This window comes from Nipponia nippon, unplaced genomic scaffold (genome assembly GCF_047370975.1).
Source record: "Nipponia nippon isolate SJK-2023a ecotype South Korea unplaced genomic scaffold, ASM4737097v1 scaffold_2, whole genome shotgun sequence".
In the NCBI taxonomy this organism is placed as follows: Eukaryota; Metazoa; Chordata; class Aves; order Pelecaniformes; family Threskiornithidae; genus Nipponia; species Nipponia nippon.
In genome coordinates, this window is record NW_028262336.1 from 93,992,881 (window position 1) to 94,008,846 (window position 15,966).

The following is a 15,966-nucleotide window of genomic DNA, read 5'->3' on the forward strand; positions in this document are numbered from 1 at the left end:
ACCTTTTTTACATACAACTGCATTTTCTGTTTAAAGGATGCTTGTTATTTATTTAAAAATAAATATTCTAACAATTATTCTATATTTATAATGCACACTCTTCTCATGCAGAATCCAGACACAAGATTTTATTTCCTTTAATTTTTCATTTGCCTGCAGCACTTGATCAATGTCAAGGTTTGCATCTGTAAGCAGGTTCCCTGCTATGGAAACTCAGAGCTCCTTATCCTCGCTTAAAAAAAATAGCATATTTTCCTCAAACTTTGTCTATTTCTAAGGACCTTTAATTTTTGTGATAATAGATTGTCTAGGATTTTAGGATTTATGCATTTTAAATGCTTACTTTCTTCTTTTCCCTTTAAAAAGGATGATCTTTGGGGGGAGTGGCTATTTTATTATTATTTTAAAATTTTGAATTATATTTGAGAAACAGACATTAGGCTGATCCAGGTTATTGTTGGGTAGCTGCTTTTGTATAGAGCTCAGAACATAGTTATAAACATAATTCAAACTCACTTGTTAGTTAGCGGAACTTTGCCTTAGAGTCATCTAAAATAGCCATAGATGTGGAGGCTAGCTCTGTCCTTGTATCACAGGGAAGCATCTCCATTATGTATACAAACATTTGCACATACTAGCTCATCAGAAAAGCTTGAGCTGTTTTGGAAATCTAATTTTAGTTTTTTAGTACAAATGCATTTTCCTTATGCTTACAAATTTTAATAATAGGACTTCTTCTTTTTTTGTGTGTTTTTTTGTTTTTTTTTGTTTTTTTTGTTTTTTTAATTCTACCAAAATGTGATTTAAAGAGTTTTAACAAAAAACCTTTCTGAAAAGTGAGGTAGAAATTTCTCAACACGGTATTTCTTTATATGTTTGGAGTTGATTATAGATGACTATGAACAGTCTTCTTGGCAAATTTCAGGATAATCAGATGTTCTTCAAAATATTGCAGGTTCTTTTACCATTGTCAATGTAGCTTTTCTAGAAGAAGGATGATTAACTTGATGATATACTTCAGAATACATACTCAAGACTGGTGTATCCCTCAAAACAGTCAAACAACTTCAGGAAAGCTCATGGCTATATAAGTTCAAAATACTTTTATAGAGCTCTTATTTAGGATTAGTGGGGATTGCTGTCTTGGTGATTTATACCTATGTTCAGATTCGGTGAAGTTAGTGGGGCAGGGAGAGGTTTTTGCTTTTGTGTGGAGGTTGTGGTTGGTTTAGGTTGAGGTTTTTTTAAGCTTTCTTTGCAAAAACAGTTTTTTTCTCTTGGATTCTGAACACTTGGCTGCTAAGCAACTCTTTCTCAATGATGAAATGGAAGAACAAAAAGGCAGGTCCCCAATTGTGTATGAATTTATTAATTTGGGTAACTTGGAAAAGGTGACTCATGTCATGTCTGGCTACCTATGATTACATAGCTTAACTTACTGGCTACACTCCTGCAGGAATCTTATCTGAGCATGAGCTTTGTGACAAAGTCTGGAGCAGTGATCCAACTCATGCCTATTGATCTGTAGAAAGATTCAATTAGTCTTTTTTATTTTACCACCTACTCCTCATTGCAGCCTGATGCTTATCATTACAACACACTTATATAAGTTGCTTGCATGTTTCCCAGTCTTGTTTGGTTTTCGCTTGGTCGGTTGGTTTTTTTAATGATTTCAGACATGTCTGAAGGTGTAGATAGGGGAAAATACTTCTTTTGTAGATATTGAGACAGGGTTGAAATTCCTATGTCCGTCTATTTTGAGGAAAGGACTTAAAATGCAAACATATTGCAACATGTAAAGATTACCAAGCTTCTGCTACTGCAGTGTTTAACAGCAAAAAACCTAGAAGGCACATTCTTCAATCAGAATAATTTTGCTTGGCAAGTTACATATGCCATATTTTTCAACATGGGCATTGATTATGTTTTTCTAACTTGATCAATGCCTAATTTGAAACTCAGGAGTCTGATTTCAAAATTACTAAATATTATGAAATAGTTGTATTACTTCAATTTCAGATGTTTAAACCACAGCTCCCATTTAAATGCTGTAGAATAAGAATTCTAAATGCTCAGGTTCATCTTGAATTGGAGACTGAAAGAAGTGGTTGTGCTTTACTTTAGTTTCCCCATATTTCTTTTCTGTGTCTGTAAAATTAGCACTGATACTAACCCCTGCTTCACAGCAGTGTTAGAAAGATAGATTAATTAATGCTCCGAAACAGTTAGATATTATTGATGAGCATGATAGAAGAAACCTTGAGGAAAATTAATAATTCTGTCTTGCAGAGCACAGTTTGAAGGCTATATGAAAAAGATGTGTAGATAAGGCATGAAACCACTTATCATTCAATGACACTAAACAAAATATTGAGTAGCTGCTCAGTTTTGAGACTTTGTGGAAAAGATTTTTGATATGCCTAGCATGAGACACCTGAGGTCCGATTTTCAGAATTGTTTAGCATTGGTCTTGATAACTGAAAGAAACTGAAGGTGGTTGGCATCCTAGAAAACTTAGGTCAAAAGACTTTTAAATTTAGTTCTGAAAAATAGTTGGATTCTTAAAAACTCCAAAACTAAAAGACTACTGAAGTAACCAGTAGGTGTGGGAAAGTGAAGTTCGGTCATCCTTGTTGTCAAGCAATGTCGATAATTTACATGCAGTACTTACCTATTTATAATGCCTTTTTTGTTCTCAGTTAATGAAAATGTTTAAAACGTTTTAAAAAAACATGTTTAAATCTGGAGCCATACACTTCAGGTTCATAGCTAACTTTGGACTGCACTTCAGTGTTACTTAGCAGCTGTGACAGCTATTATTCACACTGTGTGAGCACCAAATCTAGAGCACAGTTAGTTGGCAAGATCCAAAAAGTGACGGAAGCATCCTACCTTCGGTGCTTTAACTCCGAAAGCTAAATTCCTGGTACAGTCAGTGGAACATCTTAGGTATCAGACATCTCTGTTAACCTCCTTCTGTGCTTTCACAGCATCAGAGGTACTGCTAACAGTCTCATTCCTTTCCTTGGAAGGATAGCTTTCTGAAATAAGATGAAGCAGTTGTAGCATTTCCTCGTTTTGTGTTTGTCTGATTGTTAGAATTTTCCTGCAGTTGCAGGGAAGAGGCCTTGCATCGACAACTCCTATGTCCAAGACAGTATGCTAATCACAGGGCTATAGAAACCCCTTGCTTCTATCGACACTAGGTTGCTCTGCAGCAGAAACATGACTTAAAGAACCAGAACACGAGCAACCAAGTAAGAGTTAGTTCCCTAGGCTCTAGAGTATTTTTCTTCTATATCATGCAAATACTTGAATAAAAATCAGAAACAATCCTGGAAAGCACAAGAGAGAACCCAAGAATGCCTCCGTCTCAGAAATTCTAGGTCTTGGCGTGGTCTGCAAAAGGTGTATACTTAGGTAATTCTTCTGAAAGTTAACTTTGCATACTGTGCCGTATGCTGAATGTAATGCTGCTCGTATATAGCAGATGTGGTCAGACCGTGTCTAACTTTTTAGGCCTTTTGAGCAAGGAAGTGTTAAGACTTTTAATCTTCGAAATGCAAACAGTGTGAGAGACAAATATGTGTTCTTCTCAGTCAAGTTTGTGACAATTCTTGGTGTAAACATTTTGCAGAACTTTAGACACCTATGTTTTGTGTTGAAAACACACAGAACATGTAGGATAGGATTTGACTCTAGGGCATAGACCTCTAAACATTGGCATCTGTATGTAACCTCGAGTGTCTAATCTCAAGAGATGCATACTCAGTATAGTTAGTGGAATTTGGAGACTTATCTACCTGATGTCTCAAAGCAGACCTAACAACAGAAGTGCCTAGTATTCTGGAGAGGTGTCTTAAATGGTATCCAAGACATCATCAGCCTGAAATTTTAAGTTATGACACGGAACTTAAGTAAGACCAGTGTCCTGCTAGAGAAAGGCTGGAGGCAAGGTGTGATACTCCAAAGCATCCAATTTACACTGGATATGAAGGTGTGAGCTACTAAATCGAGTGCAGTTGATCAGTGTGATTAGAAAGGAATAGACACCTACATTTGGATGACTGCAGTCTGAAGCTGAGTCCTACTGGTATTATTTTGGGGGAAAAAGTAGATGCAAAATAGAAATTTCCTTGGTCACCCTGTCAGGAAAGTGTGTCATTTCTGCCAAAATTGTTCTTGTGCTTGAGTCCCATTTGAGTTTTACCCAACAGTTTCTTTTACAGAATACCCAGTCTGAAAATCAGCAAATAATTTGTTAAAATTAATTCAATCCAGAATTTTAGCATTTTTAGAAAATTTAGAAAATTTAGAAAATTGACAGAGGTGACTCTGGAGAAGACACTGTGGAAGTACAGGTTTGCTTTGTTTAAAAAGTGAACTTCATTGTTGTTTTTCATGACTGAAAGGTTATTCTTCTTCAGTTATCAAAGACAGGTATTTCCTCACAAGATTTATGTGATGAATTTTTTTTTCCTTCCTTTGGTCACTATCTATTGCAGTGATGCTACAAACAGTGCCTGTGCAAATATTGCTGTAATCCACATTCATCTGTGCTTTATAGTACTCTTCAGTCCATTCTTACATTTTTTATTGAGTGCAGGCTCAACATTTTCCTGCTAAAAACAATATGAGACATTAATTATCCTTGTAAACGTACAGCCTCTTCCTCAGACCTTATGAAGATGTTAGCCATTTTGTAGGAGGGGACACTGATCTATTATGAAAGGTGAGATTTTGTGTGTAACTGCATATTGAAAAGAGAAACTTTCTGCAATGAAGAATAAGTGAACTTTACATTTAATGCAAGCCACAGTAGAGCACTGAGAATTTACCAGTGTACATAGCTAACCCTAAAATAATGAAAAGGTAATCCTAAAATAGCTTTGCTAAAAAATTATTGAATGTGACACAGTTTTTTTGCTTAATGTCTGAATATGCAAAATAATGATTTAAAAAGTTTGAAACTCTTGGTTCTGTTTTGGCTTCATTGGAAGCTTTGGAGTACTTAATTATAATTCAAAATAAACAGTATTGTACAGGTATTAACCAGAAGACAAGAACTTATAAACCCAGTGAATTAATGCATATATGGATAAGAATAAGAAAAATGCATAGCTAAGTCACCCAAGCCGCCTTGTTTTGCTTGGTATAGTGGCAGCATGAGAAAGAATAAATGTTGAAACTATTCTAGAAATACAAATAGTAACATACTTACAGTTTTGTAAAACCAGGTTGTTTGAGTTCTTTCTATATTAATGTGTGTATTTGTGGCCAGTTAGTATGCTTTTAGTGTATTTAGTCTGAATTTGCTTACTCTTCTGAATGAAATGTACTAAATATGGAATGTAAAATATTTATTTGGCTTGATAAATTAAGGTTAGTTAGGAGATGTGATTTTAAAGCTTTTTCTTTGTTTTTAAGGTTCAGCTTTGTTTTTGCTAAGACTTCAGTTTTAATGGAACTCTGTATTACTTTTTTTCATAGCAAGCAGTAAAGGAGAATATTAGAAGAAGGGAAGCAGAAGAAAAACAGAGGCGTGCTAAAATAGCTAAGGAGAAAGCAGAAAAAGAAAAACAAGAGAGGCAACAAAAGAAAAAGCGCTTGTTAGAAATGAAAACAGGTAAGTAACAGAGAAAACGCATTTTATCTAGTGTTTTACTGGAAATAAAGCTGCTGGTTTTTCACTATCTGAATGTGCTAAGAGAAAAGACAGAATAAATGAATGATTTTCACCTGTTAAAGTTTACAGTAAGGAGGTTCTTAAATTTTGGGTTTTTTAATGAGTTTCTCTAATTACCTGTTTTCCTCAAGATATTTTAGAACTCGTAATGCTGCCTTGTATTTTTCCATTAGAATATATTGAACCTTGTGTGACTAAGTACAAGTTCAGTTATTCTCAGAACCCCTTATGTTACCAGAGAACAGACATTTTCCAAATCACAAAGCCATTTTCTTTCTTTTAACTAAGGTTCATTTTTGTTCTTTTATGAGAATAAGCTCTTCCTGAAGTACTCTGGATTTTTCTTTGAGTATGTTAATTGTGATTTCAATAGGTCCCTATTGGAACACCTTAAAAGAAACCTCAGCCATGCATTTTTAAAGTTACTCATTTATGCTGTGTTGTCTTTTGTACCAAAAGAAGCGGCAGACACTGTAAGTTCTCTGTTACTAAAAAAGATGTCTGATGATCCTCTATACTGCTATATTTTATCCCAGACTGAGCTTCTGGAATCCTTCAGAATGATACATGACTTACTCTGTAAATTTTTGTGAGCTACTCTCATTTTTTTTCTGAGCAGATCTTGTTAAACATTTCCCCACTCAAACCCTGGTCGGCACCTTTGGCATAAATGATTATCTGTCTCTTCCACGTTTCACTAATAGCCAGAATAGGTGTGTTTAGTTTCAGAGAGTCTTCAAACCAAAAGTCTTTGATTTATTTTCATAAGAACATCCGTGTCTTAAGGTGTGAGACTAAAGCTTTCTCTTAGGATGGGAAACCAGATGGCTGCCCTCTGAACACAGAATTTCTAGTTCTTTAGAAGTAAATTCAAGACCCAATCAGAAAACTAGAAGTGACAAGCTTTTTAATGCTCACAGAAGATAGAGGAGGCTGCAGAAGACTAGGAAAGGGTAAAACCTGGTATCTGTATTCATGCATGACTGGAAGTGTTTCGAAAGAAGTTAGATATTCTTCGCTCAGACATGTTGTGTGTATGACTGATAGTGCTTTGGATGGAAAATTGATAATCTTTCAGGGAAAATTAAAGCTCCTCTCAAGTCCTGTTCTTCATAATGTCATGTTCCGGCTTTCCAGAATACAGGAGCCAATGTTACAGACTTCTGAGTCATACCGAGATGCATACGTAAGACTGTGGTAGTTAAACATACTGCTTCAGCTAATGTAGCGGAGAACTATGTACTTGTCATCTACAGATCAGCTAGGTCATTGAGTAAATAGCTGCTTTGTCTCTTAGTAGCTTGGGTTTTTTATTAAATCATGTAAGTGTACAGAAAGAGGTTTCTTGCTCTTGTTATCAGCCACTTAAGGTTCAGTCTGGAATGACTGATCTAAACAGCAGATGGGAAAAGATGATGTTAGGATCACCTGAAGCTATAAATGTCTTGAGTCTGATATTCACTAAATTGGCCACTGATGAGTTGTTTTCTGTTCTGCAGAGCTCCTTGTAAGGTTTCTTGTGCTTGTTTGCAACATAATTTTAGAAGCCTATTAGAAAACCCAAATTCTGGCAGTGCAAAGCACCTGTGGTAGATTTGTTTGTCAGAAAGGACAGTAACAACAATATGACAAGTAGAGGTTTGGGGTTTTTTTTTAATTTTGGCATTCTTATCGAAACTCTATTTACTAACTGAAGAGGCATAATGTTGCTCTGATTCTGATGGAAGAGTAACACAGACATTCAAAATCTTTTTCCTGTTTTTCCCTAGCCTTAACTAGTTCATGGAAAGTCTGTCTTCTCATTAAGAATCTGTAAATCAGTCACAAAATATTTATATTTGACCTGCCAACAAATTTCTAACCAGGTCCTCCCTCTGTCAAAATACCACAACACTCTTACCTGGTGTGTGACTATGGAGTAACTGATTTTTGCTGCCTGTCATTTCTTTATATGGTGACTAGATCAGATGTTGGATTTGTAGGAACATTATTTCAATTACTGCTTGAATGAAGTATCTGAAAACTTATTGATGTCACCATCCTAGAAAATATTTTCTAGGATTCAAACAGGTGCATACTTGAAGAAGAGAAAAGTATAGAGTATATGTACTAGCTGGTTCTTCAAGATTTTTTGTTTTCAGTGAAGAGATCATAGTGTACTCTGCATTTCCACTCTACATTTTTCAGAAACATTGCTTTTTAACTGAAAATGACCTGAAGGTTAGGGATGCCTGTGTATCACTGTGCTATATGCCACTTTGGAGTTTCTTAACTGTTTCTCTTAAAAAAAAAAAAAAATACCAACCCCACTTTACTGGACTGACAATCATTTAACAGCACGGGTTGTGCTAATAACTTATTCTTATGCATTATTTGTCATTAACACTACAAATTAGTTCTTACTATCAATTACTACCACTACATATTCAAAGCAGTCAGTCCTTAACATTTGTGTCCTAAATTTGATGTGAATATAAAATCCTATGGAGGTGATGCTGTGGAGTTGGCAATGATGGCTACCAGTGATGGGCTTAGTTGACAAGATGACATTGACAAACTCAAGAGCTCTTCTGCAAGGAAAGCTAGAACTGAAGTGGGTATTTTTTTTCTTCTCTACCGTCTTCTCTTCCCTTCCCCAGCCAGTTTGGGATCTTATTGTTTTATAAGAAGGTTTAGTTTCTAGACAGTTCCTGACCCTCTTGTCTATCCCTAAATTACACGATGCAAAATCCTTCAGGGGGTGTTAATTCCCTAGGTCACAGCAGTACTTTCAGCTGGATTTTTTCCCTCTGCTTAGCTGCTGCTTCTATTCTTAATGTAAAAGCAGTCTTTTCACATCGCTTGAGGTTGTGCTTTTTTTTCAGTGACCATTAATTGGCCATTAGTGACTTGTTTACAGTCCTCGAGCTTCTGCTTTCAGCCTGTGCCCATAACGTTCAAGGCCTGAGCTGCCATCCAATGCTTAAACAGGATTTATATCATCATCCTAAGCTTGTTGTGTTAACCACTGGTCTCATTTACAACACAGACATTTAACCTGTCCTAGATTCTCTTTTGTTCTTGAAGTCCTTTTCTTTGTATTTCTTCAGCTTTCATCTGCTTTTGGAAGTTACTTGAAGAGTAGGGTTTTGTTGCCTACGGTGTCACCTTCTGCTGCATAAGGTGGATTCATTTCTTTGCGTAAAAATGACCTACATAATGCTGCAAAATTTTTAGCTTTTTGGGGGGTATTGCTGACTTTTTTTGCATTCACAAAACCCTAAGAAATTAAAGAAATATGTACAAAGCCATAGATTTTATGAATATCTACCAAATATGTGAGTTGAGCTAATAAGTTGTGTATAGCACATTAGGCCTGTATCATACCAGGTTTGCCTATTACTACACAGATGTATTGAAACAAAAGGAAAATGATCTGGAACTAAAGGTAAGTCCTGATTTTTAACTTAAACTACTTTGGGGGGGGGGAAATTCTTCTGGATGAATACAATAATTTCATCACTAGTAACTGACATTTACTGCAGACATGAGATCTGAGGTGGTCCACAGCATACCAGCCTTCTCACAAACTGTAATAGTCTTCCTTAGCCTGTGTTGTGCCTTTGATATACAGGTGACAACTTAACCACCTAGATCACAGTTTACACTCTGTCTTCCATACCTCTGCATCAGACTGCCTTTGAAATACTGTTACACCTTGTCCAGTATTGATATGGTAATTTTCTAAAATTAGATAAATATGTATAGCGTGTGATAAATCTTCATAAGGTTTTCAGTTTGAATTTTTTTATATTTCAGATATAAATAATTATATCAATGTTTTGTACATTGTAAAATACGTGTAGTGTTTTATAAATATGTAGTACAGCATCTTTTTAGAAAAGCTTAACATTTTAGGTAGGCTTTATAATATAAATTTGGACCTCTGCTAATAAGACCAAAGGTTTTTGTTATTTATATGGAACTGTTTGACTTATTCTTTTGCAAGTATTATTTTGAAATTTGGACCCGAAGCCAATGTCAGATTCAGATCTCTGTAAATTGTAGTTTGCTAAAATTCTCAATCTCTACTGTACGTCTTAAATAGTGACACTTGTGTGTCCTAATGATCACAGCTCAAATGGTACGCTGATATAAAAGGATGAGAGTCTTAAGTTTACATAATAAAAATATCAGCTCCATATTTTCCTTCCGGCTCCATCGTAACTTGAAAAGAATGTGGAATTCATTAAAAATTTTGAATGTTTAAGCAGTGAATGATATTTGGTATTTTGAAATTTATGATAATAAAATCTGTCCTCTAAATACTCTCTGGGATACAAAGTGATATTCATCATGAGATGCTTTGTCAATAAGATTGCTTTATTTGCTTCTGTGAAGCCAGTTCAAACTATCACATACTATCGTTCCAAAGGTAAATAGCCAGTGGAAGGGGATCTTTATGTAAATGCCACTTGTCTGCATACTATTAACATTCAGATACATACTTTCTCATGCTTTTCAGATTCTCAGTAGAAAGCACACCAATCAATTATTTTGATCTTATCACAGTGTAAAGAATTCTATAACTGTGATAACACCAGCTAAATTTATTGTAATATAATTGAGAACTCCATCATTGTGGCATCTTCATTGTGTCTTACTTTGAATACTATTTAAGTAACAAGCCACTTTCATCAGTGGTTATTTACAAAGGCTGCCCTTTTTTATGCAAAAGCAGTAAAGTGATGCCAAAATGATGTCTTAAACATCTGATTTCCAATCTGGAGTGTTAGTTTGTTTTCAGTTGTGTTACTCAGTTTCACTTTTATCACAACTAACTGGTTTTAAATCCATGTTCCAGTTCATTTAGACAGTTATGACCTTATTTGCAGTCAATTTTGCAGCATTTGTTTTTGCAGCAGTTTTATATTGTTTATCTGGTTTTGGAAAAAAACATTCATGTCTCAGAAACTTGCTAGGAGTGTTTTAGGTTTTGGGTCTTCAAACATTTACTACTTTATTACTGTCTGCTAAGTTGTGCAATATGAATATTTTCATTGGTTCCGTAGTGTTCTGCAAAACAAAAGGACACCATGGATCCCAGCACTGACAGTTTAAGCAATGAAAATAGTAAACGGAATTAGGTAATTAAAATTCAGATTCCAACAGATAAAATGCTTGCCTTTGAAATACATTAAAAAATCCCCAAACCTACTTATATTAGTAGGTACCCTCAAAGACCCTATCTTCCCTGCCTAGCTCAAGTTCATAAGGCCTTCATTTTATTAATGTCTTCTCACTGGGATAGGAGAATCAATACTTCTTAATAGTATTCCTTTCCTCTGGGGGGAATGAAGGACTGCAAATGTCACTGATTATAAAAATCTGCTCATGTTCCATTCCAACTGAGATGACATCAGTAGTTTCTAACATATGTTGATAATTTGTTGTTTTAAAAATGTCTGCTGGACTACTTTCCTGAAAAACACAAGTTTTGGACAACAGTAGGTTTATTGCTAGATTTTGGGCATTTAGGTGTATGTTTTGTGCAATAAATTTAGCTGTGATGGGGACAGAAGATCAAATAATGCTATATATGAAAAAGTCCTGAGGGTATAATATTAACATCCAACAAGTGTTTTGTGTAAGGGCTCTCTTCTCTAGGGAGTTTCCCCTTTTGGAATTTCAAGTGCTCTTCATCTCAGTTCCTCCCTGGTGATGATAACTCTTTCCAGTTGTCCCATGACTGCCTCCACTTATCCTCAAATTGGACCCTCTTCACCAAGAGGATTCCTGAGGTCACTTTTTGTTATTTAAATTTATTCTTAAGGATCACTTTTATTATGAGGCCAGAGGGGAATAAATCTGTTCTATAACTATGAGACGTGTAACTTCTTCCTCTTATGTTAAATAACAATGAGCAGAAAGAACTGTGGAACCTTATAGAGTTGCCTACTCAGTACTTACTTGTGTTAATACTTAGTGGGCAGTTGACAGCAAGCTCATGACAAGCTTGGATAATTTTGTTTTATGCCCATTAAAAAAAAAAAAAGTCCTATATATGAGGAGCAAGTTGTGACAGACAATGACCACAAATTCACTGGAAAGGAGATGTCACCTGATATGTCACTAAGTATGGAGGTTGTTTTTCAGCTGCAATTGTATTGTTTTGACAGTAAGGTATAAATCTCGGTAAATTACTGAGAACAGATGTTCCCTCAAGAATAATTGCCACATTTGTACTTGAAAATGATACAGAGAATGATAAAACACAGGTATGCTCAATTAAAAAAAAACAAATCTGGCCTGAAAAACAATGTGTGATACATCTGGAGAAGACACAGCAAAAGATTAGATACAGCAAAACCTCATCAAGTCTCACACTTTTGGGTGTTAGGGACTTAGATGTTTCTAGTGCAAAAAAGTAGACCTGATCTGAATGTATATTAATTAAAACGCAACAACTAATAGCCACAAGTCATGTTCTAACAAGATCTCAAAGGTGCTAAATCTTCTGAAGCATGGAGGTGTAGTTTATGCACTTGTTGGCAACCTATGGGCTCAGAATGCAGCAGGTGCTATTTGTTTGTATTAAGTAGTAGCTCCAAAAGAACAAGAGGTTTGGAAGAAACAATTATTTTTCTTTCTGAAAATTTTACTTAGAAGTGGAACCTTTGGAGATAGTAGCTGAAAGGCGTTTGTGAAACTGAGGTTTACACAAAGCCCCTGAAAAAATAAATAGCAGCTGTATTTGGGAGAGAGACAAATAGTCAAAACAGACAGAACGGTTGAAAAAAATAAGGGTCATTAAAGTAGTGTCTGTAGATAAATATTCTCATAAGACTTGTCATTTATGTTGTAGCAGTAAAATTTCTAAACAAATGTGAAAAGAATGATGGAAACTTAAAATGGCATTGCCATGAAAAAAAAAAATTACAATCTCTGGAGCCGTCTTTGGGATTAAGAACTCTAACATTCATGCAGATAGTAGGTTTTGGTTTCAGTAAGCATTTCCTACTCCAAATACTACCTCACATCTCCTCCATAAGGAGGCAGACATCAGAGTCCTCTTTAAACTCTCACTCCGGCTATGTGTGAATGCTTTTATGCTTTCTGTTTTTTCTGAATCATCAAAAGTTTCTTCTCTCAAATTGCAGAGGAGGGGAGGAATAAATATCCTTACCAAAGCATTACAGGGTATGCTTTATTTTTACTTTCCTTAGTCCAAGGCTGTAAAAGAGCCAAGAACCTCCTCTGTCATTGTTGGAAAGCTAGCAGAAGAGAAGGTCATGTCTCTGACTCTTGCTTCAAACTGAGTCTGCTGCTGCTTCTATTTCTATGCTGTTCACTATGACGCTTATCTTCACTCGGCAATACCTCAGTGGTTGTACAGAAGTACAGTCTTGTTACTGCATACCAAAATATTCTTGCTCTGAAGCTTACTGACAGAAGTTACGTGATTTCTCTGGCAGCTTCTATCCATTGAAAGCTATTAAATGCAAATATGAAGTCTTTGAATCACAAACTTCTGGAGACCAAGAGACCATTCTAGAAATGTCATTACATTTTTATCCTGTCCTTTTTATAGATGTTTGCTATTGGCTACTAGTGCATGGAGGATGCAGGGCTAGGTGGACCTTTGATCCTCCTGGGTATTCTTGTGCATTTATAGCCACCCAAACAAAAAAGGTCTTGCCCAACCAAAGCTGTCCGTAAGCTTTCCTTTGACTAAGCTCAGTCATGTAATCCAGTCAGAACTTTTTCACTCCATGAATGAGAAATTATGTGACTTTTAAATTTCCTTCAGCTTCTCATCTCTGTAGCAAAACTGTCAGTATGAGTGATCATTGTGTATATTTTCTGATTTATCGGTTGTTTATAAATTTGAATGGAAATAGTAATCTCTTTTCCTGTGCTCAATGAACTCCTTCAGAGGCACACAGTAACGAAGAGACAAGATGTTCATACACGCCTGCACACATATATTATATTATGCTGCATATATTCTTATAAGAAGTTATGTTCACTTAAGAATGCTACTGGAGTTGTTCTAACTGCTTTCTACATGAGATTGTAATTGATATGTCTCAATAATAGATGATTTTTTTCCCTCTGTGAAACAACACTAATGAAAATACTAGTTTTTAGCTAAGCTGAAAAACAGATTGGTTGCATTCTTGTCAGTGTCGTTGGAGTTGGAGCTGTGATGTGTAAAGAAAACAGAAAAAACATTCATTAACAGTAAAACTTATTGACTGACTTCTTCATATGTAGATGAAGGTTCTCACTAATAGCTCTCCTATCAAATATTAATCTTGGATAACTGCATAACGTTGGTCTGGTTTATTTATGAGTGATTAAATATAAGTAACTAAAACTTAGCATTCTGCTTAATTTAGCAGTTTTATTTTTCCACTAAAAAGGCAGAGTATCCCTAGTGAATAGAAAAAGGGCTATAAGAAGATTGTGTCTTTAAACTGGCTTTTTAAAGATATTGTCAGGTAATGCAATGTATAATGCATTACTAGAACGTCTGTATTGTTGAGTTGGTGAGAGAGTAGGTGTGTATGCAGATAAACCATTTCATTTTCAGACTGTTAGTTACTATTTCTGTGGACTTAGTGGAAAGGTAACCTCTTTTTTTTTATTATAGCCCTGTTTAGAGTTTCCATTGTAGATGTACAACCTGTTCTGGTGTTTGACTGCTCTCAACAGGAAAAAAATATAAAAATCTTACGTTTGAATGCAATTTCCTGTAATTCAATTTGTGCTCATTGCCTCCTATCCTGTCTCTGAGCATCTCTGAGATGAGTCTGGCTCAGTCATCTTTACACCCCACCCAGTCCCCCATCAGGTATTTTTATATATATAGGTAAGATCCCCCTGAGCCTTCTCTTCTCTAGGCTGAACAGTCCCAGCTGTCTCAGCATGTTCTCGTGTGAGAGATGCTCTGGTCCCTTGATCATCTTTGTGGCCCTTGATTGACTTTGCTTGGGTATGTTTGTGTCTCCCTTGTACCAGGGAGGCCAGACCTGGACCCAGCACTGCAGACGCGTCTTGCCAGTGCTGAGTAGAGGAGAAGGATGACCTCTCTTGGCCTGCTGCCAATGCTTTTCTTTGGTCATCTTTGCCACGAAGGCACAATACTGACTCATGGTCAATATGTTGTCCACCAGAATCCCCAATTTTTTTTTTAAAAGCACAGGCCTCCCCCATGCTGGTGTATGGGGTTATGCCTCACGACATGCAGATCTTTTCTTGAATTTCATTAAAATTTCTGTCTGCCCATTTCTCGAACTTGTCAAGGTCCTTCTGAAAGACAGCACAACCGTCTGGTGTGTCTGAATCATTACTTTGAATTTTGCACCATATGCAAACTTGCTCAGGGTGCAGTCTGTCCCATCATCCAGGTCATGAAGGAAGATGTTACAAATGTTAACCCCAGTATCAAGTCCTGGGGTACACCAGTTCAAAGGCTTGACATTCTGTTTATTCTATTCTTATTAAGTCCAGTTTACCTCAGGAAAAGTTTTGGGGGATCTCTCTCAGAAAAGCTTGCTCTGGCAAACTCTTTACTGGATCTGGAATCAATATAAATGATCCTGGATAATCTCTGTGGAAACTGGGTTTACAGTGGCTTTCTTCTGTTGTCACAGAAAGAATGGGATTTATAAACTCATGATGAACATCAGAAATTTATACATTTTTATTACAAAGTTCAATATTAAGATGATTTCACTATCAATCAGTCCCATTACTTAAATGGGAAATTGTGATCCAGTTGAGATGCAGAAATAGATACCTTACATCACTGAAGTATTTTTGTATCTGTGTGGTACAGAACCACCTCTAAAACCACAGTTTACCTTTTGTTTTTTATGGTGTGAGTTATCTTATGGAAGTTAAATTTATGTATTTACCAACCTTAATTTCAAGAACTGATTTGAAAGCGACAGCTGTCTTTCAGAGTTCATGAAGGATGGATGCTTAGTTTGCATTTCACTTGTCTTGAGCTCTTTGGAACTTGGGGCGCACTTTCATTGATATGCTCAGAGTCAAAATCTGTCTATTTCTGTACCGTAAAAGCACTTTATGACAACTAAATGATGGAACAATTTCAGCAAGAGCAAACAAGATGGCATGAAACCCACTCTCCTCAGCTAGAAGATTTATGGAATAGGTGCATCAGTCATTAGGGGAAATCATACCTTTTTATAGTATACTTGCCTAGAGCTCTGAAGCACTAGCAAAGGCTTACTACTTTGTGTTGGGCATCAGTAAGAAATGTAACTCTTCTG

The 15,966-nt window shown here is 36.0% G+C and overlaps 1 protein-coding gene across 2 annotated transcripts in view; it reads left to right on the forward strand.

The window, feature by feature from the left end:
• The window catches only part of DIAPH3 (diaphanous related formin 3), a 255,482-nt gene that overhangs the window by 167,887 nt on the left and 71,629 nt on the right, over positions 1-15,966 (forward strand). For both annotated transcript variants that reach the window (XM_087756729.1, XM_087756731.1), the window contains one exon: positions 5,491-5,626. In XM_087756729.1, coding sequence (XP_087612855.1) covers positions 5,491-5,626 — 136 coding nt within the window. The remainder of the gene's footprint in view (positions 1-5,490; positions 5,627-15,966) is intronic.